A 24,220-nucleotide genomic window follows, 5' to 3' on the forward strand; every position below is an offset into this window, starting at 1 on the left:
AGAGAGATGAAGCAGGGACCCCTTAGCAGAGAGAGATGAAGCAGGGACCCCTTAGCAGAGAGAGATGTAGCAGGGACCCCTTAGCTGAGAGTCATATTGTATAACACTGTGTTGCAGATTAAACATTTTCATAGATTTCATAGATAGCTTAGGCTGTCATCAGTGTTGTGTAAATTAATGTTTTTTGTTAATTTCAGACATTTAATCACTTAAACCTTCAATAGGCTACTTAGTACTTGATTTGCTCCTTTCTCCCCTACACCAAACCTCTTTGCCGAAAATAGCAGATCTACAAGCTCACCACACCTTGCAGCACGAGGCGTTGTGAGCTTGTAGATCTGCTATTTTCGGCTAATGTTTCCCTGAGAATAGGGATGCTATAGGGTTCAAGTGGAAAAAATGTTAAAAAAAAACATCCTATCACACAAAGATTTGGCAGACCCCCTATAGTAGCTCTGAGGACCCCCTATAGTAGCTCTGAGGACCCCCTATAGTAACTCTGAGGACCCCCTAGGGGTCCCAGACCCCCTGTTGAAGACTAAAGTAAAGTATACATGATTGGAACATGCTAAAACATTCGACATTCGACATTCTTAAATGAGAACATAGAGGCAAACAAAAGCCACCCACAAAAACTGTGGGAGGCACTAAAACAATTAGGCTGCAACGGAAAAATTCAGACAAAATCTACAAACATTTGCATTATTTCAAGTGGCTCGCTCACTACCGACAAGCAATTGGTAGCGGACTGTTTTAATAGTTTCTTCACCACAGTTGCAACCCAGTTGGTAAGCAAACTCCCTCAGCATTCAGGTCTGTATGGCCCCGACCACATTCAAGCTCACTATGAGAAACTAGGGGCTAAAAAAGATTCCTTCTCTTTCAAACCTGTATTGACTGATGATGTGCAAAACAAACTCCTCGCCCTACAGCCAAACAAGGCCACCGGCCTTGACAACATCCCCACCAGATTCCTCAGAGACGCAGCGGTCTCCATTGCTCCCATAGTAGCCCACATTACAAACTTATCCATCAGTCAGTGTCACGTCCCACAAGAATTCAAGTTGGCAAGAGTAATCCCTCTATATAAAAAAGGAAGCAAACTAGATCCTGGAAACTATAGGCCTGTTTCCATCCTTTGTTCCATCTCAAAGGTTATAGAGCGATCAATCCATGAACAAATCAACAGCTACCTCAGCGAGCGTAAACTGTTGTTTGAATTCCAATCGGGCTTCAGAACATCCCACTCCACTGACACATGCCTACTGTATTTGACCGATTACATCAAACGTGAGGTAGACTCGGGCAAATACTGCGGCATGGTCATGCTGGACCTCCAAAAGGCGTTTGACACTGTAAACCACGCAATTCTACTTGATAAGCTGAAGGCGATTGGTTTTGATTGCACATCACTAAATTGGATGAGATCTTACTTGGAGGGTAGAGAACAAGTGGTTGACATCAACGGAACCATGTCCTCATCCCTCCCGGTGAGCTGCGGGGTTCCTCAAGGCAGCATTCTAGGGCCGTTACTGTTCCTTCTATACATTAACGACATGAATGCTGCCTGTAACTGCAAACTGTTCCTGTTCGCTGATGACTCGGCACTCCTGATCTCGGGTGAGGACAAGTTGCAAGTTGAGGAAGCTCTTAGCTCTGAACTCTCAAAAATCCGTACCTGGCTTACCGATAACAAACTGTCACTACACCTTGGGAAAACTGAATCCATTCTATTTGGGACCAAACATTCCCTCAGTAAAATGAAGGTAAATGACTTCAAGGTCAAAGTCGATGACACAATCATCACTAGCAAAGAAGAGATTACCTATTTGGGATGTATTCTTGACAAATACCTGACAGGTGAAAGCATGGCAACAAAGGTGGTCAAAGGAGTAAACCAGAGAACCAGATTTATGGGCAGAGTTTCCTCTTTTGTCAACCCTCAGGCCCTCAGGACCCTCTCAGGGGCCCTGATTCAGCCCCTTTTTGACTATGCTAGCTCATCTTGGTACTCCAACACCTCAGTGTCACTGAAGACTAAGCTTCAAACCTCCCAAAACAAACTGATTCGACTACTTCTCGGACTGGGGCCCATGACCCACCTCTCTCCCACTCACTTTGCCAGCCTAGGCTGGCTCAGGGTGGAAGACAGGGTTAACACTCGCATGACTGAGGTTTCATTATCCTCCACCATGCCTGAAAAACGATCATTTTGATCCCCAAATCAGGCTATCCTATTGGCCACTGTCTCCCCTCTGTGCTCCAGACTAGTTCACACTTTCTCCCCCAAACAGTGGGGGGTTCCATTGTCTTCTAAAAAGCTGAGAGTTGAAAATGGGTTGCCAAATTTTGAGAGAGAAATAAGCAGGCAGGTCTATGAAAGTGTTACTGCATGCGTTGTGCCCTGAGAAAACAGTGAGACATGAAGCAGTAGGCTAGTGTGTATTTCTATCTGTCTCCTATATGTCATCATGATTTGTGATTTGTGTATGTGGGGATCTCATTTTTACTTCCATGCAGTGTTGATTTCGTTAACGAAAACGAAACGAAATATGTTCGTCAACGCACATTTTTCAAAGGACGAAGACGAGACGAGACCACCACCCATATGAATAAACAATAACTGGGACTAAATCATTATGCAATTTCGTTGACTAATAAAGACGAGACGAAAATGTAGTTCACTAAATAAAGACTGGACTAAAATCTATGGTCATTTTAGTTCACGAACAAAGACGAGACAAAATATTATATCATATATTTATTATATGATTTTGTCACTCCCTGTCTCCTTTGATGCGCAGCGCAGGGCATGCTGTTCCTCACTCACACACACCCCCTTTTAAAGTTGCAGCCGCGCACGCACACACACACACAGAGTCACACCACCGTCAAATGAATGGCAGGAGGATTCAGATTTCAGAGCGAAACTTTACAAAATAAAACGGTAAAATTCTTTGCACGGGGCTCGGGAGAAAGAGAAGAGGTGATATGGACACATTTTCGCTACATCGATGTGGAGAACAAAACACAATGCTTGATTTTATCCGAAGGCAAGCAATGTGGGAAAAACACAACAACTTGAAGAGACACAAGCGTTCACCACAAAGAGATCGAGTTATAAGTTAACAAAAGGTTTGGTGGTGGTTGTTTACAACGTAACATTAAACGTGGTGTTGCGTGTCGGCTTAATGTTCCAACAAAAACACTAATCCGACCCCAAAGTGCCCAAACTAATGCTGACGAACTTACGTTAGCTTCTTAGCATGTAGCGATAAACTTACACCTGGTGTTTGCACTTTCTCCATTTACAGCCCGTACATCTACACAAACGTTCAGATTTCAAATATAAAGTGCTTACCTCATGGCCAGGGATGTTACAATTCTATTCGGGTAACCCATAAGTACCCATATTTTCCGTATTGTCCAATAAAAAACATTTTAATCCGATCGGTGGCCATTTTCGCCGTATTTTCTCCATGCTTTCAACTACGTGACCCTATCGGTTGGGAGGTGTAATTGCACTCTGATACACTATAACTCTATGAGAAAATGACCGCCAATCGGATTAAAATGCTTTTTATTGAACAATACAGAAGTTACGGGTACTTATACCCACCCGAAGTAAATTGTAACATCCGTGGCCACGGAATAAAAACTTTATATTTGAAATCCGAACGTTTATGTAGATGTACGGGCTGTAAATGGAGAAAGTGCAAAAAACAGGTTGAAGTTTCGTCATGACTGTCATAATATGACCGTCATGTAATGCTGCTTTAAATTTAGTAGCAGCAAGCGAACTATAGTAACTTGTAAACAACCCAGTGTGCAAACTGTGCACAAAACACGTGGGCAGCTATATTATTATTACCATTATAATGTAATTATATATATATAATTATAATAATAATAATAGAAAGACGTGAAAAACAAGCCCAAAGTCGCTTATAATAAGCAGACATGGCAACATAGACTCGCATAGACCCGCTGCGTATGCTCGTCTACGGGCCGCTCTGCGGGGGGTGTGGAGGTGTCAACTGCTCTTGCCTGGGGGAGAGAGGGGGAGAACGGTCAATTTAGCCGAAATATAACGGCTGGGATGGTATATATGGTATATATTTCATATTTATAATACGTTTCAGAAGATAAAAAAACGGAGATGATTTGAAACAAATATTTAGGAAAAGTCATGAAAGGGGAACTTTCTCAGAGCTTCATGAGAGAAGATAATCCACTTTAAATTCTCAAAATCGGTCATATTGATGGCTTAGTCATGCAAGTGTTAAACAACTAAAAATGGGACTGGTCTTCAAAATTGTAAATGCAGATTTGCCCGAAATGCCCCCTATACCCGCATATCTGTATAAATACCTCGAAGTTAGTGACACCCACAGTCACGAAACTAGAGGGAGCGTAAACAACAATCTGGTACCACCCACCCATAAAACAAACATGGGCAAATTCTCCTTCTACAGCACAGCCAGCAAGGAATGGAATAGTCTAACCCCATCCCTCAAAAAATGCAGTTCGCTGGGCTCATTCAAAACAGCCCTAAAAACTAATCTTTCTGGAGGCCTAAAGAGGAGCTAGTACCAGTTTCCCTGTAGACAGACGACCCCCCCCCCCCTCCCCTTTTTTTGTACATATTTTTTATTTCCTCATGCTTTTTTTGTATATAATTTGTATTTTCTCATGCTTTCCCCTCCCCTTTTTTTGTATATATTTTTTATTTTCTCATGCTTTTTTTGTACATAGTGGTATTGATTTTTGAACTGTTTGGTTGCTACTATATATGTCTATGAAATTTATTCAAGGACCCCAACGGAAACAAGTCCGCAAGGACTTTTTTGGCCGGACCTTTTAGACAAAAGCATTATAAATGTAACTGTGTTGTTTTACATTCTTTTGCCTAATAAAAATTTCAATCAATCAATCAATCAAACAAACAAACATTTAAGGTCTAATATTTCTACAATTGCTACAAATTGCTACAAAACCTGTATATCCAGTCATTTTGGGGCATAAACTAGAATTTGAAGGATAAATTAAGTCTGATAATGATGTACGGTGCATGTTCACATCATGTATACTTTACTTAACGTAAGAACATTTTTCAATTATAATTTTTTTTAACATTTTGGTCAAAATAGCCAATTTTACATGGAGGTGCCCAGATGTCCCTAGTGCCCACCTATCTGTATCCTGTAGTATAGCTGAATACGATGGGGTAGGACTACGCTACTGTATTTTAACATCAGTCATACTGGTGGTAGCCTACTGGTAGAGGCTAATATTTTCTGAGGTGGTAATCAGTGTAAAAAGGTTCAGAACCACTTATTGATTTCAAGAGTTGGGTCGACTACTTGCATGATTCCTCACATCACAGTTTGGAAACCAAATTCTGGGCCAGTTTTGTTTGTTTGGTGGAGATCTTTTAAGTTTAATAGCCTTGGCGTACACTATGTAAGACGTCATCAATGGGGAATCCAAGCTAATAGAACCTGCAGGCTTTCTAGTCCTGGAAAGATGCAATGCAATAATAGAAGCCATTGTTCTCGCCTTAATAAAAATCGAAATAAAAAATGTGAAACCTTGTTGGGCAAAAAAATCCTGCTTAAGGATGATGTCACTGGTAGACGTGTTTCTGGACTGTCCACAGTCCTCCTATGAGACACAGACTGAGTAGAAAAAAATGGTACCATTTTATCATGAGTATTAGTGAGGACCTGTTATATGAAGATAGGTTGAAAATGGGTGAAGTTGTCCTTTAAAAGTCATTAAATGGTAACTTTATAAATATGCAGATCCCCATACATACACTTGTACTATATGTTGGTTTGTTTACTGTTGAGTGAGAAAACGTTGTTGCACATTAAGCTAATCACCTGGGGACCCCCTAAAATCATGTAGGGACCCCCTGGGTGTGATCGACTGACTGGTCTAGAGTCTTAATGTCTTGGTACAGTAGACAGGTGGTCAGTATGTGATGTCTTGGTACAGTGGACAGGTGGTCAGTATGTGATGTCTTGGTACAGTAGACAGGTGGTCAGTATGTGATGTCTTGGTACAGTAGACAGGTGGTCAGTATGTGATGTCTTGGTACAGTGGACAGGTGGTCATTATGTGATGTCTTGGTACAGTAGACAGGTGGTCAGTATGTGATGTCTTGGTACAGAGGACAGGTGGTCAGTATGTGATGTCTTGGTACAGTAGACAGGTGGTCAGTATGTGATGTCTTGGTACAGTAGACAGGTGGTCAGTATGTGATGTCTTGGTACAGTGGACAGGTGGTCAGTATGTGATGTCTTGGTACAGTGGACAGGTGGTCATTATGTGATGTCTTGGTACAGTAGACAGGTGGTCAGTATGTGATGTCTTGGTACAGAGGACAGGTGGTGAGTATGTGATGTCTTGGTACAGTAGACAGGTGGTCAGTATGTGATGTCTTGGTACAGTAGACAGGTGGTCAGTATGTGATGTCTTGGTACAGTAGACAGGTGGTCAGTATGTGATGTCTTGGTACAGTGGACAGGTGGTCAGTATGTGATGTCTTGGTACAGAGGACAGGTGGTCAGTATGTGATGTCTTGGTACAGTGGACAGGTGGTCAGTATGTGATGTCTTGGTACAGAGGACAGGTGGTCAGTATGTGATGTCTTGGTACAGTAGACAGGTGGTCAGTATGTGATGTCTTGGTACAGTAGACAGGTGGTCAGTATGTGATGTCTTGGTACAGTGGACAGGTGGTCAGTATGTGATGTCTTGGTACAGTAGACAGGTGGTCAGTATGTGATGTCTTGGTACAGTAGACAGGTGGTCAGTATGTGATGTCTTGGTACAGTAGACAGGTGGTCAGTATGTGATGTCTTGGTACAGTAGACAGGTGGTCAGTATGTGATGTCTTGGTACAGTAGACAGGTGGTCAGTATGTGATGTCTTGGTACAGTAGACAGGTGGTCAGTATGTGATGTCTTGGTACAGTAGACAGGTGGTCAGTATGTGATGTCTTGGTACAGTAGACAGGTGGTCAGTATGTGATGTCTTGGTACAGTGGACAGGTGGTCAGTATGTGATGTCTTGGTACAGTAGACAGGTGGTCAGTATGTGATGTCTTGGTACAGTGGACAGGTGGTCAGTATGTGATGTCTTGGTACAGTGGACAGGTGGTCAGTATGTGATGTCTTGGTACAGTGGACAGGTGGTCAGTATGTGATGTCTTGGTACAGTAGACAGGTGGTCAGTATGTGATGTCTTGGTACAGTGGACAGGTGGTCAGTATGTGATGTCTTGGTACAGTGGACAGGTGGTCAGTATGTGATGTCTTGGTACAGTGGGCAGGTGGTCAGACATTGTACAGATGTGATATTTGAGCATTTTAAAGGACCTGCTATTGACAATTCATGGTCAAATCAGTGGGAAATCCACACCTTTTCATGGAGAAAGTGTGACATTTTCCAGGTGTAATTTCCTTAGATCAGGTAGTTCTCTTCTCTCGTTGGGCATCTGATGGGGAGTGAATTACTGTTAACTTTTGGTTATTGTTTTCCTTACAAACACATAATCTGCCTGCTACGTTACTACAGCAGTATTAATTATGATCAGATGTCAATCCTCACATCAAACATCACAATTAAAACAGAACATGAGGACAAGAAAATCAGAAGTGTTGAGCTGTGTGTGTGTGTGTGTGTGTGTGTGTGTGTGTGTGTGTGTGTGTGTGTGTGTGTGTGTGTGTGTGTGTGTGTGTGTGTGTGTGTGTGTGTGTGTGTGTGTGTGTGTGTGTGTGTGTGTCCTAGCTTATATCTGTTGTCGCTCTGCTCTGCCTTATAGATGTCCTTAAACTCCAAACGGGATGCCAGGTTACATGTTACAGGATGATAGGGATCAAAGTTGTTGATCAAAGCCCTTCCACTGACACAGTTTGCCTTATGTGTGTCTTCTCTGCTGTGCATCATAGATGTGTTAAAGACCAGAAGATGAGTGTCTCTGGGGAGAGAGTGGAGGAGGGAACAGAGTCTCCAGCAGCCAGCAATGAAGACAAACCACCAGACTCAAAGTAAGATCACTGGCCCCGATTCACTAAGCAATTTACGACCATATCTTGATCTTACCGGCATTTAAGACAATTCCTACACTAGCAGTCAGATTCATTCATGTTTTTTGTCTGTGTTTTGAGCGTGAGGTGCGCACGTTCTCAAGTCAGCTCCGAGGCTGTCTTACCACGGAGCAAAGCTTGCGTATGTCATTAGAATGCTTAATTCTTCATGCAAAATCACTTACAAACCTCAAATAAAATAGTATGTGCCCAACATTTGTCAACACATATATATAAAAAAGAAAGAATATGTCAAACGATGTATTGCTTCTTTTTTTTTCTTCCCTAGGCTATCAGTTGCATTTAGAGCTGAATTATTAGGTCCCTCAGAGTATTTGCCAGGTCGGCCAAGCGGGCCGTCTCAGCCAAAGTGTCACATAATAATGAATATATTCTATGATGATGCCTTAATGTCACTGCAGAGGCTCAGACGCACCTCCGGTGTCTGCGCGGTATTAATTTATAATACTGTAGGCTATATTGATCACATGGACGCCACACACAATAAGTCTTACTATCTGTCAACTAGTGGATGAAGCTGTGTCCAGAATAGATCCATTCCGCATTCCAACATATGACAGTGATATTTTAATCCAAAATGAATACATTTAATCAATAATTAATCAATAAGCTCTAGTCCATAATCGTATAGCAGCGTTCCACTTGTAGCTATGCCCTGGATTGCAACGTCATCTTTTTACCTCGTTCAGTAGAAAAGGCCTATATAACATCCTTTCCATGTTTATAGTCTATTATTTGGTGGTGGGGTTAGCTGTAAACTTCTTTAGTCTCATCACACATGATGAGAGCATTACGTTCAGCTGAGCCCCGATTCCAGACAGACAGATGTACAAGTTAACTGTCAAGGCTTCCAGACAGACAGATGTACAAGTTAACTGTCAAGGCTTCCAGACAGACAGATGTGCAAGTTGACTGTCAAAGCTTCCAGACAGACAGATCTACAAGTTGACTGTCAAGGCTTCCTGACAGAGCAGATGTACAAGTTAACTGTCAAGGCTTCCAGACAGACATATGTACAAGTTAACTGTCAAGGCTTCCAGACAGACAGATGTACAAGTTGACTGTCAAAGCTTCCAGACAGACAGATCTACAAGTTGACTGTCAAGGCTTCCTGACAGAGCAGATGTACAAGTTAACTGTCAAGGCTTCCAGACAGACATATGTACAAGTTAACTGTCAAGGCTTCCAGACAGACAGATGTACAAGTTGACTGTCAAAGCTTCCAGACAGACAGATCTACAAGTTGACTGTCAAGGCTTCCTGACAGAGCAGATGTACAAGTTAACTGTCAAGGCTTCCAGACAGACAGATGTACAAGTTAACTGTCAAGGCTTCCAGACAGACAGATGTACAAGTTAACTGTCAAGGCTTCCAGACAGAGCAGATCTACAAGTTAACTGTCAAGGCTTCCAGACAGACAGATGTACAAGTTAACTGTCAAGGCTACCAGACAGAGTAGATCTACAGGTTAACTGTCAAGGCTTCCAGACAGAGCAGACGTACAAGTTAACTGTCAAGGCTTCCAGACAGAGCAGACGTACAAGTTAACTGTCAAGGCTTCCAGACAGAGCAGACGTACAAGTTAACTGTCAAGGCTTCCAGACAGAGCAGATGTACAAGTTAACTGTCAAGGTGATGTGACGCCGACAGCTGTCACATCTTTTTTTGTTTTATTTTGTGAGAGAAATTAGCAACCACATCTGGGAAAACAAGCCCCAAAGAAGCAACTATGACACTAAGCCATTATGAGCACTTTAATTAAACCTATATACTGTATACATTGACATTAGATACTGTATACATTGAAAAATGAAAATATCTGATCTACAAGCTCACAACGCTTCGCGATGCGACACGTTGTGAGCTTGTAGATCTGCTATTTTCTAAAGAAATCTTGAAATAAAATGTGGAATATTTGGAAATTTTTTGAAACATTCAAACAACACAAATCTGGTACGGGGCTCCAGCTGGCACAAAACATTTTCAGATGGGGGTTATAGGGACAAATTAGCCTACATATTAATTTGGGGGTCTATGACATGAAAATATTTGAGAACCACCGGTTAAAATAATAAAAAAATGTGAAGCAAGCCCAAATAAGCAATTACACTTCAGAAACAAGCCCCAAAAAATGCAACCCACAACTACCAATTTTACAAGCAACTTTACAGAAAAATAAGCCCAAATCCGCTTATAATAAGCGGATATGGCAACACTGTTTAGTACGGTGTCGTTGAAGTTTCAGGGATATACGAACCCCTTTGAGAATTGCACGTCATTTTGTGAGTACAGAAAATACGCCTTCCTTTACAAACTTTATTTACCCCATATTTACGACCAGCATAATGAATCGGGGCCACTGTTTCTACTGGAAGTCGTAGAACATAGTGTGAGAGGATCATAATATTCTCTGTTTACAAGCCAGAGTTGTGTGTCGACTGCAGTGTCATTGTTTTACATTTTAGTCAAAAGATAAATAACATTTTGTGAAGCTTATGACTAAATATATGAGTCAGTAGACAGAGTACTAGAAGAGTGACTGGTTTAGAAGTTCTCAAACATTCAGTAATGAACCAGTCCCTCAGACAGAGTAAAGTCACTTTAAACTTTGATGAAATTAACTTTAATTTCATCAGGAATATATGAGTCAGAAACAGAGTGTTGTGTGATTGTTATGATTCCAGAAGTGACGACCAGAGACAGACACCAGAGTCTCCAGAACACAGCAATGTACCAGACTCCCAGACAAAGTAAGAAACTGTAAACTTAAAGGTTGGGTAAGTGATTTTCTTTGGTTAAAATAAGTGTTAAATAGCTCTATATTCTGATAGTACTCATTGCTATAGAGTGTTTGTTCAGTAAAAGGAGTCTCCTTGTCTCTTTAACTGCCAAAAACGTCTTTGAGAATTCAGCTGTTGCCTGCCAAAAGGACGTTCATAAACGTCTTTTAAAAAATATAAACAAAATATTAAAACAAAAAAGAAAAAAGCTAAAAGGATTCTCTATTTTTTTAGTTTTTACATTTTTTCGATATTCAAAACGGATAAGGAGATAACAATTTCCAAAGATTTGCTGCTCCATTCACTTCAATGTTAAAATTCAAACGGACAAACAATTCACATTGTTTTTTTGGTTTAAAACTACTGTTTTTTGAGCTATTTTCAAACATCAAACAACACATGTCAACGAGGTCACAATGACCTCGTTGACATTTGTGAAACCACACCTGAATCTCCTCAGTGATTAGCAACCATCAGGGGATCAATCACACTGGAGGAAAAAAAATCTGTGGCTACCTGAACAGGTAACACAATCGTTAAAAACCCTGGCAGAGGCTACAGACTGCTCTAGAAAAACTCAGTCAATTTAAACACAAAATACATTTTCGTTTCAGTTTCATTTCCAATTTTATCCAATCAGGATAGAGAACTCAATCAGGATATAGATTAAACAAGTGCAATTTGAAGTGATGACACTAAGAAATGAGCAGAACAAATTGGAACTGGAACACTATAAAAATGAAGCTTAAAAATGGGTACTTTCTCCTGATTGGCTGAGATTTTGACACCTACCGAAAAATGTATTTTCTGTTTATTAAAGAGCTGGAGAGACGGGGAGACTCCTGTTACTGAACAAACACTCTATAGCAATGATTACTATCAGAATATAGTGCTTTAACCTTTTAACAAAATACTTTTTGTTTTAACCAAAAAATATCACTTACCCTACCTTTAAATTAATGTTAGTCCGATAATTATTGATCAGAAATGTACTCTATGAAGCAGTGTTGTGTGATTTTGAAGATTGCAGAGTTGACAGAAACCACTGTATAACGATAGTTACGAATGTAACTACGGTTCTATGAGTCCCGAATGACCGCCAGAGGCGGTGCTTAAAGCACTGAATGGTTCCCTTCGCGCATGCGCAGTTCGAGGACGTATACCGCCCATGAGGCAGCGGCACAGATGTCCTCCAAGGGTACCCCTCTCAGGGCGGCCCACGACGTGGAGACGCTCCTGGTGGAGTGGCACTGTATGCCGGGTGGGATGGGACGGCCACTCGCCCCATAGGCGTGGCTGATTGTGTCCACAACCCAGTGGGACAGGCGCTGCTTGGAAAGCGCGCCCCCTCTGTTAGGGCCGCCGTGACAGAGGAACAGCTGTTCGGACCGCCGAGTATGGGCGGTTGCTCTGATATAGGCCCTCAGGGCCCGGACTGGGCACAGCAGCTCCATCCTGTCGGACCTCTGCCCAGGCGGAGGGTTGAACCGGGTCAGCCTTATGGGCTGGTTGAGGTGCGCAGTCGACAGCACTTTGGGGAGGAAGGCTGGGGCTCTCGGGGCTCTCGGAGGATGTAGCCTCTGAGCCCCCCTCAAGAAGAGGGACACCAGACTGTGGCTCCCTACAGTGGCATTGTCTATTTTAGCGTGTCGGCTCGAAATGGCTGCCACATAAACCTTCAGGGTCGAGGGAGATCGGCTCTTACCCAGGAGGGACTGTAGGAACTCCAAGATGGTAGGCACGGAGCAGTGCACTGGGTCATCGTTCCGACCCCTACACCAGTCGGAGAACAGCTTCCACCTGTTGTCATATTGTAGCCTGGTGGAAGGCGCTCTTGCATTTAAGATGGTGTGCCTGACAGGCCCTGCACAGCTGCTCAGCAGCGGTTCGGGCCCACCAGTAGCCAGACACAGGATCCGACCTCCTAATTGTGAGAGCAGGTCTGTCCTGTCGGGGAGGCGCCATGGTGCCGCGCGGCAAAGCTTGTGGAGCAGGGAGAACCACGTCCTCCCTGGCCAGAAGGGGGCCACCAGCAGTACGGTGTGACCCTCCAGCATGACTCTCTGAAGGATCTGACGTATCAGAGGAAGAGGCGGAAAAGCGTATAGCAGCGCCTCCGGCCAAGGGTGCGCCAGCGCATCCTGACCCAGAGGGCTGGTCGTCTCCGCCAGGGAGAACCAGCGCGGGCAGTGGGTCGACGCCTCTGAGGCGAAGAGGTCCACCCCTGCCCTGCCGAAGCGGCCCCAGATGGTGTGCACCACCTCCGGGTGGAGGCGCCACTCCCCAGGTGGAGGCTTTTGGTGGGAGAGGAAGTCTGCCACATGGTTTTGCTCTACCGGTAAGTACATCGCCCGAAGGCTCGTCAGACGGGGGGCTGCCCACGTAAGGAGGTCTGTGGACACCCGTAGCAGCCGAGCGGATTTGGTCCCGCCCTGGTGGTTGATGTGGTACACGGTCGAGGTGTTGTCCGACCGTACCAGGACGTGCCTGCCCCCTAGAAATGGCAGAAAATGCTGTAGGGCCAGGTGCACCGGTCGCAGCTCCAGCACGTTTTTCCGTGGACCACCGTCCTTAAGCCGTTCTGCCCTGCCACACCGCGCCCCAGCCCAAGGGGCAGGCGTCGGTGGCCACAGTCTTCCTGCGGGATGGGACCGACCCCATAGGGACACCCCTTGATAAGTAGGCCCTGTCCCTCCATGGGCGTAGGAGACACTGTTTCGACACCCATATTTTTCTGTGCCTGTGACGCTCGGTGTCTAGGTGAAAGCTGTTCAGCCACCTCTGCAGGGGGCGCAGTGACAGCAGACCCAGCGGAACAACGGCTGCGACGGAAGTAAGTCTGCCCAAGAGGCTGAGGAACATGAGGAGCGGCAGCCGTCTGCCTCTCCGGAACGCAGGCAAGAGCTTCAGGATGTCGTCCACCTGGCGGGGGGACGGACATGCTGTCATGTTTGTAGTATTCAGGGCAAGCCCAATGAATGTGGTGGTCTGGGATGGCGTTAGGCAGCTCTTTACTGTATTTACCTTTAGACCCAGGCGGGCCACGTGGGACAGGAGCCGTGCTGTATCTTCGGCTGCCTGCGCCTGGGATGGTGCGCACACCAGCCAATCGTCCAGATAAGGCAGGATCTTTATTCCTCGAGATTGTAAAGGCGCCAGTGCCGCTGCCACAAACTTGGTAAAAACCCTTGGAGAGAGGGAAAGCCCAAACGGTAGCACCCGGAACTGCCAGTGGCGGCCCCGGTAGGCGAACCTCAGAAATGGCCGGTGTTGGCGGGCAATGGGGACATGGAAGTACGCATCCGTCAAATCTATGGAGGTAAACCACTCCCTGTGGGCAACAGACTGCAACACGTCTGCCGTGGTCAGCATGTGAAATGGCATGACCTTGAGGTATTGGTTCAGTCCCCTTAAGTCTAATACGGGACGAAATCCGCCGTTTATTTTTTGGAACGAGGAAATACATTGAGTAGAAGCCCCTGGGGTGTGACAGGGGGTCTACTGCCTCGATTGCGCCTTTGTCCAGGAGGGCAGATAGCTCCTGGTCCAGTGCGAGGGCCTTTGCCGGGTCGCCGATGATGGTCCTTTTGACCCGGCCGGCTGTGGGGGGCCGGCGTCGGAACTGAAGCTTGTACCCGTGGGTTAAGGTGGTAACCACCCACAGGTCCGAAGCTTGAGCGGCCCATCGCCTGAGCTGCTGATGGGAAAAATGTCCGACGGCCGGCCCCGTGGGCTCAGCGTCTTCCCCCCCGGCCCCTAGAGGCCCTGGGTGGGGGTCTGCCAGAGTCCGGGGCCCGAAATGTCGGCGAGGGGCCGGTGTCTCCGGCATCACGGCCCTGCCTCTGCGTAGGACGCTGCGGGAAGCGCTGGCCCCTAGGACGAGCTGGTGGTAGGCGACCCCGGGGGGCCGCCGAGAGGCTCCTGCTCCTGCCGGGGGGAGGCCTGTTGGGGGGGAGGCGTGCGCCCCAGACCTGCTAGCTGCTGCCTGGTCTGCCCGGCCTGAATAGTACGCTCCAGCGCTTCCTGCGCTCCACTGGGAGACTGCGGAGGGTTCTTCTGGACGCCTCAGTGAGATTCGACTGAGAGAGCCAGACCTGGCGCCGAGTCTGGACCAGGGTGGACATCGTCCTCCTGAGCTCCTGTGTCATGAGGCCAAACGCCTCCAGCGACGCGTCACAGAAAGCGATGGAGTCTGCGTCCGCGCTAGCACTGCCCTCCTGCAGAGATGCTGAGAGGGCCAGCAGTAGGTGCAACAGGGAGTTGCCCAATCTACCGGCGCGCGCTCCCGTGTCATACGCCCTTGTTAGCAGGTCATCAGTGATCCTGCACTGTGTACTGGGGCATCTAATGTCCCGCCGCAGAGCCTCATCGGGGGAGACGATGAGGGATGCGATGCCAGGTTCGATAGCCGGCATACGGTCCAGGCCCACTGCTGCAGCGTCATGCATGGCCGACAGAGTACGCCCGTCAGCCGAGAGACGGGAGCGGGCCCTCGTGTCTCTCCAGCAGGCTTGTAGCTTATGTAGTCCCCTGAGTGAGGAACAGCGAACGAAGTGGGGGCTGGCCTGCGCCTAAAGAAGGCGCTTGCAGGGGCTGCCTCCGTCTGCTGCGGTATGGTCAGCCGCTGCTGCTCTAGAGCCATGCGCAAGACCGCCCGCATGGAACTGTCCTCCGTCTCGCTCAGTGAGGTCTGGGCTGAGGAGTGGGAGCCCGGCTCCGAGGCCTGGGAGACATAGTCTCCCCTATCCGCCCCATCAAACTCACGGAAGTGAGTGGCTGATGCCGCCAGAGAAAGTGCGTCATCTTCTGGGGTCAGGTGTGGCATTGGAGGCGTAGGCGCTTCTGCCTCCTCCGAAGGGGGATCGGGCTGGCGGGCCATGAGCATGGACTTCATGTGGGCCAGCTCGGCCGACAGCTTCTCCATCTCAGATGACAGACTGCGGTCAGACCTCCTCTTGGGAGGGGGGGCGGCAGCCGCCTCAGCCCGACGTTTAGAATGCCTAGCCTTGGCTGTAGCCGGCTGGCCTGATGGGGGGACTTCGCCTGCACCCTGTGGCGGTTCCACCTCTGCCAGTCTGGCCGCCCTCGCTGCCCGAGGCATGTAGCTGCAATTCATGCAGGCGTCGCCGTCCAGTGCCTCCCTCAGATGTTCGGGGCCCAGGCACCCGGGGCAAAGATCGTGTCCATCATCTGGCTGGAGTGGAGCCTCACAGAAAGCACAATAATGGGAGTCATCCATAGTCCAGAGCGCGGACGCCGCTGGCTGCTAGGAGAGAGACCGTAAGCTGGGGGGAGGGAGCGCTTACGCTGCCTGTACCAGCAGAGGCTAGTGATAGCGAGTTCAGGTGACCAGAGCGCTAACGCAACTGGCAATGAATATTAATAAATAAAGACAAAAAACTGCTTCTGAGCAAAGCTTGAGAGCTGATGTAATCTACATATACTATAGCATGGGCTGATCAAAGAAGCTGCAGAAAAAAACAAAAGTAACGCTAGTAAAAAGAATAGCGTTAAATTATGCCGAGAGAGACCGTAAGCTGGGGGGAGGGAGCACTTACGCTGCCTGTACCAGCAGAGGCTAGTGATAGCGAGTTCAGGTGACCAGAGCGCTAACGCAACTGGCAATGAATATTAATAAATAGAGACAAAAACCAGCTTCTGAGCAAAGCTTGAGAGCTGATGTAATCTACATATACTATATAGCAGGGGCTGATCAAAGAAGCTGCAGAAAAAAACAAAAGTAACGCTAGTAAAAAGAATAGCGTTAAATTATGCCGTGCCTTAGGCAGGCAGCGTCAAGCTTGCTATAGCAGGGGCTAATCAAAACAGCCGCAAAAGAAAAACACACTAGTATCAACAAATGGTGCTAAATTATGCCGTGCCGTGGGCAGGTAGCCAGCTTGCTATCGCAAGGGCTAATCCAAACAAAAACGTCGCTGGGCCGAACACCGCAGCTCACTACATTAGTTTAACATAAACAAAAGGCACTGATGTACGCAAAAAGCGCTAAAGCTACACCGTGCTTGCAGCAGGCAGCGCTAACGCTTGCCGTCACTAGCGGATGCTAACCAAAACAAGTTATTGGCTCCTTCGAGCAGCGTAAGACTATCAACAGGCAGCTAGCCGCTCCTATGCTAACGGATGCTAACCGGAGCGCTCACGCTACCGTTAGCAACGTGCAACCAGATGCAGGAGGGAGGAGGCGCGCACGCGACCTTTACCAACAGAGGCTGATCTATAATACAAAACTTTCAATCTCAGTCTAGCAGCAACCTACCTTGTCCGGAGGCGAGGGATCTTAGAGCCGTCCCTGCCGGTGGAGCGACGGACGCCAACAGCGTCCGTGTGAGCTTCACCCAGCTCAGGGGGAGAGAAGTCGCAGTTCTTAGAGGGCGAAATAACGCTACTCCGACCTATATGGTCACAGAACTACCAGCGACCTCTTTTTTTACAAACGATAAGGTAGGTTTGTAATATGGCTTAGTGCAGATCTCTTACAACCTGCGCGCGAGAAGAAAAAAGGGACTGACCCCCTGGTGACACCGGAAGATATAGCCTCTTCTGGTTCATCCCGGGGTCACAAGTGACGACGTTGGTATACGTACTCGAACTGCGCATGCGCGAAGGGAACCATTCAGTGCTTTAAGCACCGCCTCTGGTGGTTAGCAGGGACGAAATAGAACTGCATGACAGATCATTCATGCTACTGTCCACTAACCTTTTTTAAAGCAAATAACTTAAAATATACATATTAACATAATGAAGATAAAAAGAAAGAGATGTCAGTTTGGACACCATGTGTGTGCATCATAGATGTGTTAAAGACCAGAAGATGAGTGTCTCTGGGGACAGAGTGAAGGAGGGAACAGAGTCTCCAGCAGCCAGCAATGAAGACAAAAAAGTTATGGTTAAAACACCATATCCAGAGATTAAACACAACCCCTCTGTGTGTTGAGCCTTACTGTAGGGGCCGTGTCCATCTCCAATTTTGCTAGTTAGGCGGTATATAATGTGGGAACAAAGTAGACCATAAAACGTTTTCAAATTTTGTCTTACATCCTGAACTGCTTCCTAGCTGCCTGTGTGAAGCTCTGAATGAAAACACACCTGAGGATTCATTCTAGACATTATTGTGTCACTGTTTGAACAATGATATCCATCTTTCACTGGGACTGCATTTCAAGGTTAAGTCTAAATGGATAAAAACACACATTTGATTGAAATGAATCTTTCAACAGTGTTGCTGAAGTGATGGTGGAAGGTGTGGGTCCCAGCTCCAATCTGTCTCCTGGACAACTAACAAGAACACAAAGAAGGAGACTGAGAAGAAGACATGCAACCGAAAGGTCAGAACAACTGTGTGTGTGTGTGTGTGTGTGTGTGTGTGTGTGTGTGTGTGTGTGTGTGTGTGTGTCCTAGCTTATATCTGTTGTCGCTCTGCTCTGCCTTATAGATGTCCTTAAACTCCAAACGGGATGCCAGGTTACATGTTACAGGCTGATAGGGATCAAAGTTGTTGATCAAAGCCCTTCCACTGACACAGTTTGCCTTATGTGTGTCTTCTCTGCTGTACATCATAGATGTGTTAAAGACCAGAAGATGAGTGTCTCTGGGGAGAGAGTGGAGGAGGGAACAGAGTCTCCAGCAGCCAGCAATGAAGACAAACCACCAGACTCAAAGTAAGATCACTGGCCCCGATTCACTAAGCAATTTACGACCATATCTTGATCTTACCGGCATTTAAGACAATTCCTACACTAGCAGTCAGATTCATTCATGTTTTTTGTCTGTGTTTTGAGCGTGAGGTGCGCACGTTCTCAAGTCAGCTCCGAGGCTGTCTTACCACGGAGCAAAGCTTGCGTATGTCATTAGAATGCTTAATTCTTCATGCAAAATCACTTACAAACCTCAAATAAAATGGCTACCTATACGTGTTGACAACATTTGTCAACACGTATATATAAAAAAGAAAGAATATGTCAAACAATGTATAGCTCCTTTTTTGTTCTTCCCTAGGCTATCAGTTGAGTTTAGAGCTGAATTATTAGGTCCCTCAGAGTATTTGCCAGGTCGGCCAAGCGGGCCATCTCAGCCAAAGTGTCACGTAATAATGAAGATAGGCTATGATGCCTTAATGTCACTGCAGAGGCTCAGACGCACCTCCAGTGACCCCACATCTTTTTTTTGTTTTGTGAGCGAAATGAGCGACCACATCTAGGAGAACAAGCCCCAAAGAAGCAACTATGGCACTAAGCCATTATTCATGAGCACTTTAACACAACACCTGCCAAGGTATTAAACATCGTTTGTTATCCCCTTGCCAGCGTTATTACCTTAATCCGATGATATTTGAAACGCCGTGGAAGCGACATTGTGTTACAAAAAAAAAAGAAGAAAAAAGTCCCTGTGGGTAGGCGGAGGCATCTGTGTATTCAGAGGAACCACAACATTCCAACCGCGATCCGTCTTTTTGGGGCTGTGGCCCCCCTGCTGAAAACGCTGGTTTTCAATGCAAAAAACAGCAACTGAGTTACAGCTGTTTTTCTGAAAATCCCATCGCCAGGCTGGATGGATGTGACGTTTTTTGGAATGATCTCACATCCACATACTTCTTCTCTGAGTGATGGATCATCCCAGAGCTGTGTCAGGGTGCCTAAAACAGTGATGCGTCAACGGCCACACTCCAAAAGGGGAGTGTGCCCTTTGTTCAGTTATCCTTTTGTCCAGAGGGTACATGCACGACATTAAACAGAGATCAACTTAGCTCAAGATCAGCATATTTATTAACTTCAATGCAGCAATACACAGGAACAACACTGTGAGATACTGTATGTGAACCAATAATGCAAGATAGGTCAAATCAAATACTCAACGTATCAAAGGTTTTGCTTCGTAAAGGCTCAAGAGCGATTAGTCCACACAGGGAAAGGATCGGGAGGCGCCTCGCATGCACGAACAACAGAGTCAGTAAAACCAAAGTCTGTAGGATCGTGGAGAATTCTAATGTAACAGGATGTGTAATGCTACTATATACTACAGGAAACCAGTGAGGGGCCATATCCCCAAAAGGGAGTTTGGATTGGATAGTTTAGAAATGCACGTCAGTGTCATAAGGTGTGCTAAGTGGTTGCCGTGGTGTTCTGAAGTCTGTTAGGGCACGCGTGGAGCCAAGACAGCAAGGGTTAAGAGGTGCATGTCAACTTTCTAGCAAAAACCACCACTATGCATACGGTGCAGACAGGAAGGTGGGAAAGTTCAGTTAAAGTTCAGACAGTTTGACATTTACTTTTCAGCCTATGCCTCGTATCCTGTTTTTAACCAATTGTAGGTAGTTTTAGTCAATGTTATGTTCATAAGGTGAGATGGAAATTTCCACTTATCGTGGGACTTGAATATGCAGAGGTCCAGAAAATGTAAAGTGATGTTTAACCTTTAAAATGGATGCTGACAAAATATGTGCCATATTTTCCCATCAACAGCGTGCCTAATTTTTTTTATAGAACGACTTAATGTTTCTTGGCGGGCAAGTGGACTATTTAATAGAACGACTTTATGCGTTTATGGCAGGAAATTAGTTAATTAAACCTATATACTGTATACATTGAAATTAGATACTGTATACATTGAAAATAGCTGATCTACAAGCCAATCTACAAGCAAATTGGAAATAGCTGATCTACAAGCTCACAACGCTTTGCGATGCGACACGTATTTTTAAAAAAAATCTTGAAATAAAATGTGGAATATTTGGAATATTTTTGAAACATTCTAACAACACAAATCTGGTACGGGGCTCCAGCTGGCACAAAACATTTTCAGATGGGGGTTATAGGGACAAATTAGCCTACATATTAATTTGGGGGTCCATGACATGAAAATATTTGAGAACCACCGGTTAAAATAATAAAAAAAAATGTGAAGCAAGCCCAAATAAGCAACTACACTTTAGAAACAAGCCCAAAAAAACGCAACCCACAACTACCAATTTTACAAGCAACTTTACAGAAAAATAAGCCCAAATTCGCTTATAATAAGCGGATATGGCAACACTGTTTAGTACGGTGACGTTGAAGTTGGATGTCGTTGGATGCAGCCTTCCAGATCTATAATATTTTCTGTTTACAAGCCAGAGTTGTGTATCAACTGCTGTGTCATTGTTTTACATTTTTATCAAAAGATAAATAACATTTTGTGACGCTTATGACTAAATATATGAGCCAGTAGACAGAATTCTAGAAGAGTGACTGGTTTAAAAGTTCTCAAACATTTCAGTAATGAACAGCCCCTCAGACAGAGTAAAGTCACTTTAAACATTTAGTTTTCATCGGGAATATATGAGTCAGAAACAGAGTGTTGTGTGATTGTTATGATTCCAGAAGTGACGACCAGAGACAGACACCAGAGTCTCCAGAACACAGCAATGAACCAGACTCCCAGACAAAGTAAGAAACTATAAACTTAAATTCATGTTAGTCCAATAATTATTTATCAGAAATGTACTCTATGAAGCAGTGTTGTGTGATTTTGAAGATTACAGAGTTGACAGAAACCACTGTATAACTGCATGACAGATCATTCATGCTACTGTCCACTAACCTTTTTTAAAGCAAATAACTTAAAATATACATATTAACATAATGGAGATAAAAAGAAAGAGATTTGGACACCATGTGTGTGCATCATAGATGTGTTAAAGTCCAGAAGATGAGTGTCTCTGGGGACAGAGTGAAGGAGGGAACAGAGTCTCCAGCAGCCAGCAATGAAGACAAACCACCAGACTCAAGGTAAGATCACTGTTTCTACTGGAAGTCTACTGTGATGATTATATCAATACTAAAGTAAGATCACCAGGGGCGGCCTTAAGGATCTGGGCAAAAAGTTGCAGACTGAAGTTGTTTTTCTTCCATAATGGTGTATTTTCTAACAAAATGAATTAGGCTATATCCACCGTGGTGCATCTCTTTGTCGAGCGTCTACACAAACACAATTGGCCCGTGTTCAGGGAGGGAAGCCAGGCGGGGAGGGTGATATTTGTCACTTTACGTACTCCTACCCGCTGAGGGCGGAGCATGTCAGCCGGGAGTGTTGGGCGGGAGGACTAGGACAAAGGCTCTATGTCCTCCCTTTTGGGGCTCCTCACTGGCAGGAGAGCCAGTAGTATAAAACAGCAGTGACTGCAGGGAGGAATCAAATGGTATAACGACTAAATGGGGGGGGGGGGGGGGGGGGTAGATCTGAGAGGGAATTAAGGGCGACATTCTGATGAGTTAGACCAATCTGTTTGAACTCACGTTATGGTTAAAACACCATATCCAGAGATTAAACACAACCCCTCTGTGTGTTGAGCCTTACTGTTGGGGCCGTGTCCATCTTTAATTTTGCTAGTTAGGCAGTATATAATGTGGGAACAAAGTAGACCATAAATCGTGTCAAGGGCCAACAACGTTTTCAAAGTGTGTCTTACATTTTGAACTGCTTCCTAGATGTCTGTGTGAAGCTCTGAATGAAAACACACCTGAGGATTCATTCTAGACATTATTGTGTCACTGTTTGAACAATGATATCCATCTTTCACTGGGACTGCATTTCAAGGTTCAAGGTTAAGTCTAAATGGATAAAAACACACATTTGATTCAAATGAATCTTTCAACAGTGTTGCTGAAGTGATGGTGGAAGATGTGGGTCCCAGCTCCACCCTGTCTGCTGGACAACTAACAAGAAAACAAAGAAGGAGACTGAGAAGAAGAAATGCAACCGAAAGGTCAGAACAACTCTGTGTGTGTGTGTGTGTGTGTGTGTGTGTGTGTGTGTGTGTGTGTGTGTGTGTGTGTGTGACACAAAGAGACCAAAGGTATTGCTTAGGGGCACGGCGGCGCAGTCAGTAGCGCTGTCGCCTCTAGAAGCTAGCAGCTAGAAGGTCCTTCAAATTTGAATGAAAAATACCCCCCCCCCCAGAACAATAGATATTTGTGGGTTGCCGCTGCCTTGAGCCTCTGGCTCATCATCCATCACAGACACACAGGACACACTGTACCGCCTGGCTGGTACTCAGGGGTAAAAGTGGGCCATAACGGTCCGCCGTATCGGGAAGAAGAGGGGAAAGCAATGCTGTCAAAAGCCCATATTATAACCTGCCTGTCCAACAATAAAACACATGTACTAACGTTACATCAACATAAGTGTTAGTTTTCTTATAAAGTGCTTCTAAATCGCTCCAGTGTGTTTGTGTCAACATATTCCGTGTTGTTTCCCAATGCTTGTCTCTGGGTTAAGCGGAAGACTCGCCCCAAAACACTCAACCCCATTTCTTTTGTAGACCAGCGGTTCTTGTATTCTTGTATTTGTTTTACTGAGGATAAGGTTACAAATAAGTTTTAGGGTTAGGCATAGTTTTACTGAGGTTACGTTTAGGAATAAGGTTAGGTTTAGGCATAGTTTACTGAGGTTACGTTTAGGAATACCAGGTGAATACCGCCGGATTTGCCTCGGGCGAGTGTTTTGGTATTCGTCTGTAGTGGGTAATGCACATGCATCCGCAATAATGCTATCAGGATCAGATTATTAGATATTATCAGATATTAGAAGTATATTGGGTTTAGTACCAAATAAGTTTTACTCTGGGAAGGTGAAACATTTTGTGAAGCTTATGACTAAATATATGAGCCAGTAGACAGAAGAGTCACTGGTTTAGAAGTTCTCAAAGATTCAGTAATGAACCAGCCCCTCAGACCTCAAAATTACTTTAAACGTTAATGTTAGTTCATGTTATTAAGGAGTTTTCATCAGGAATATATGAGTCAGAAACAGAGTGTTGTGTGATTGTTATGATTCCAGAAGTGACGACCAGAGAGAGACACCAGAGTCTCCAGAACACAGCAATGAACCAGACTCCCAGACACAGTAAGTAACTATAAACTTTAATTCATGTTAGCTAAAGGGATATTTCACTTTAAAAAAGTAAAATTGGGTCATTTTATGGTCTACTCAGGCTTTTGGGAGCACCCTGGACAGTTTTAAGTTGCTTAATTCAGTATTTAGATATTTGATATTCATTTTATCAGACACGCCCCCTTCCTATACAAACCCATTATAACTTCAAACGCTATTTTAACCATGTTAGATTCATCAGAAACACCGTCCTTGGTTCTGGTGACTCATACTGCCCGTCTAATACATGAGGAGACCGTGTTTTTTCAATTACTTTTTTCATTTATTAAAAAAATGCAATACATTTAATACAATAAAATAATTAAATACAATAAATGAAAAAAGTAATCAATAAAACATGGCCCCCTCACAAATTAGCAGGGCAGTATGAGTCACCA

General features: G+C 45.1%; 1 protein-coding gene across 1 annotated transcript in view; it reads left to right on the forward strand.

Annotated features, from left to right (window-relative positions):
* Nucleotides 1–24,220, forward strand: part of LOC308103084 (uncharacterized protein) — a gene marked incomplete at its 3' end in the record, with an annotated part of 45,741 nt that overhangs the window by 3,453 nt on the left and 18,068 nt on the right. Inside the window, exons 2-9 of the mRNA XM_080452933.1 lie at nt 7,957–8,055; nt 10,800–10,865; nt 18,134–18,241; nt 18,476–18,574; nt 21,272–21,337; nt 21,581–21,679; nt 22,549–22,656; nt 23,730–23,795. Coding sequence (XP_080309059.1) covers nt 7,976–8,055; nt 10,800–10,865; nt 18,134–18,241; nt 18,476–18,574; nt 21,272–21,337; nt 21,581–21,679; nt 22,549–22,656; nt 23,730–23,795 — 692 coding nt within the window. The 5' untranslated portion in view covers nt 7,957–7,975. The remainder of the gene's footprint in view (nt 1–7,956; nt 8,056–10,799; nt 10,866–18,133; nt 18,242–18,475; nt 18,575–21,271; nt 21,338–21,580; nt 21,680–22,548; nt 22,657–23,729; nt 23,796–24,220) is intronic.

This window comes from Gymnoscopelus braueri (genome assembly GCF_963280865.1).
Source record: "Gymnoscopelus braueri genome assembly, chromosome: 16".
NCBI lineage: Eukaryota > Metazoa > Chordata > Actinopteri > Myctophiformes > Myctophidae > Gymnoscopelus > Gymnoscopelus braueri.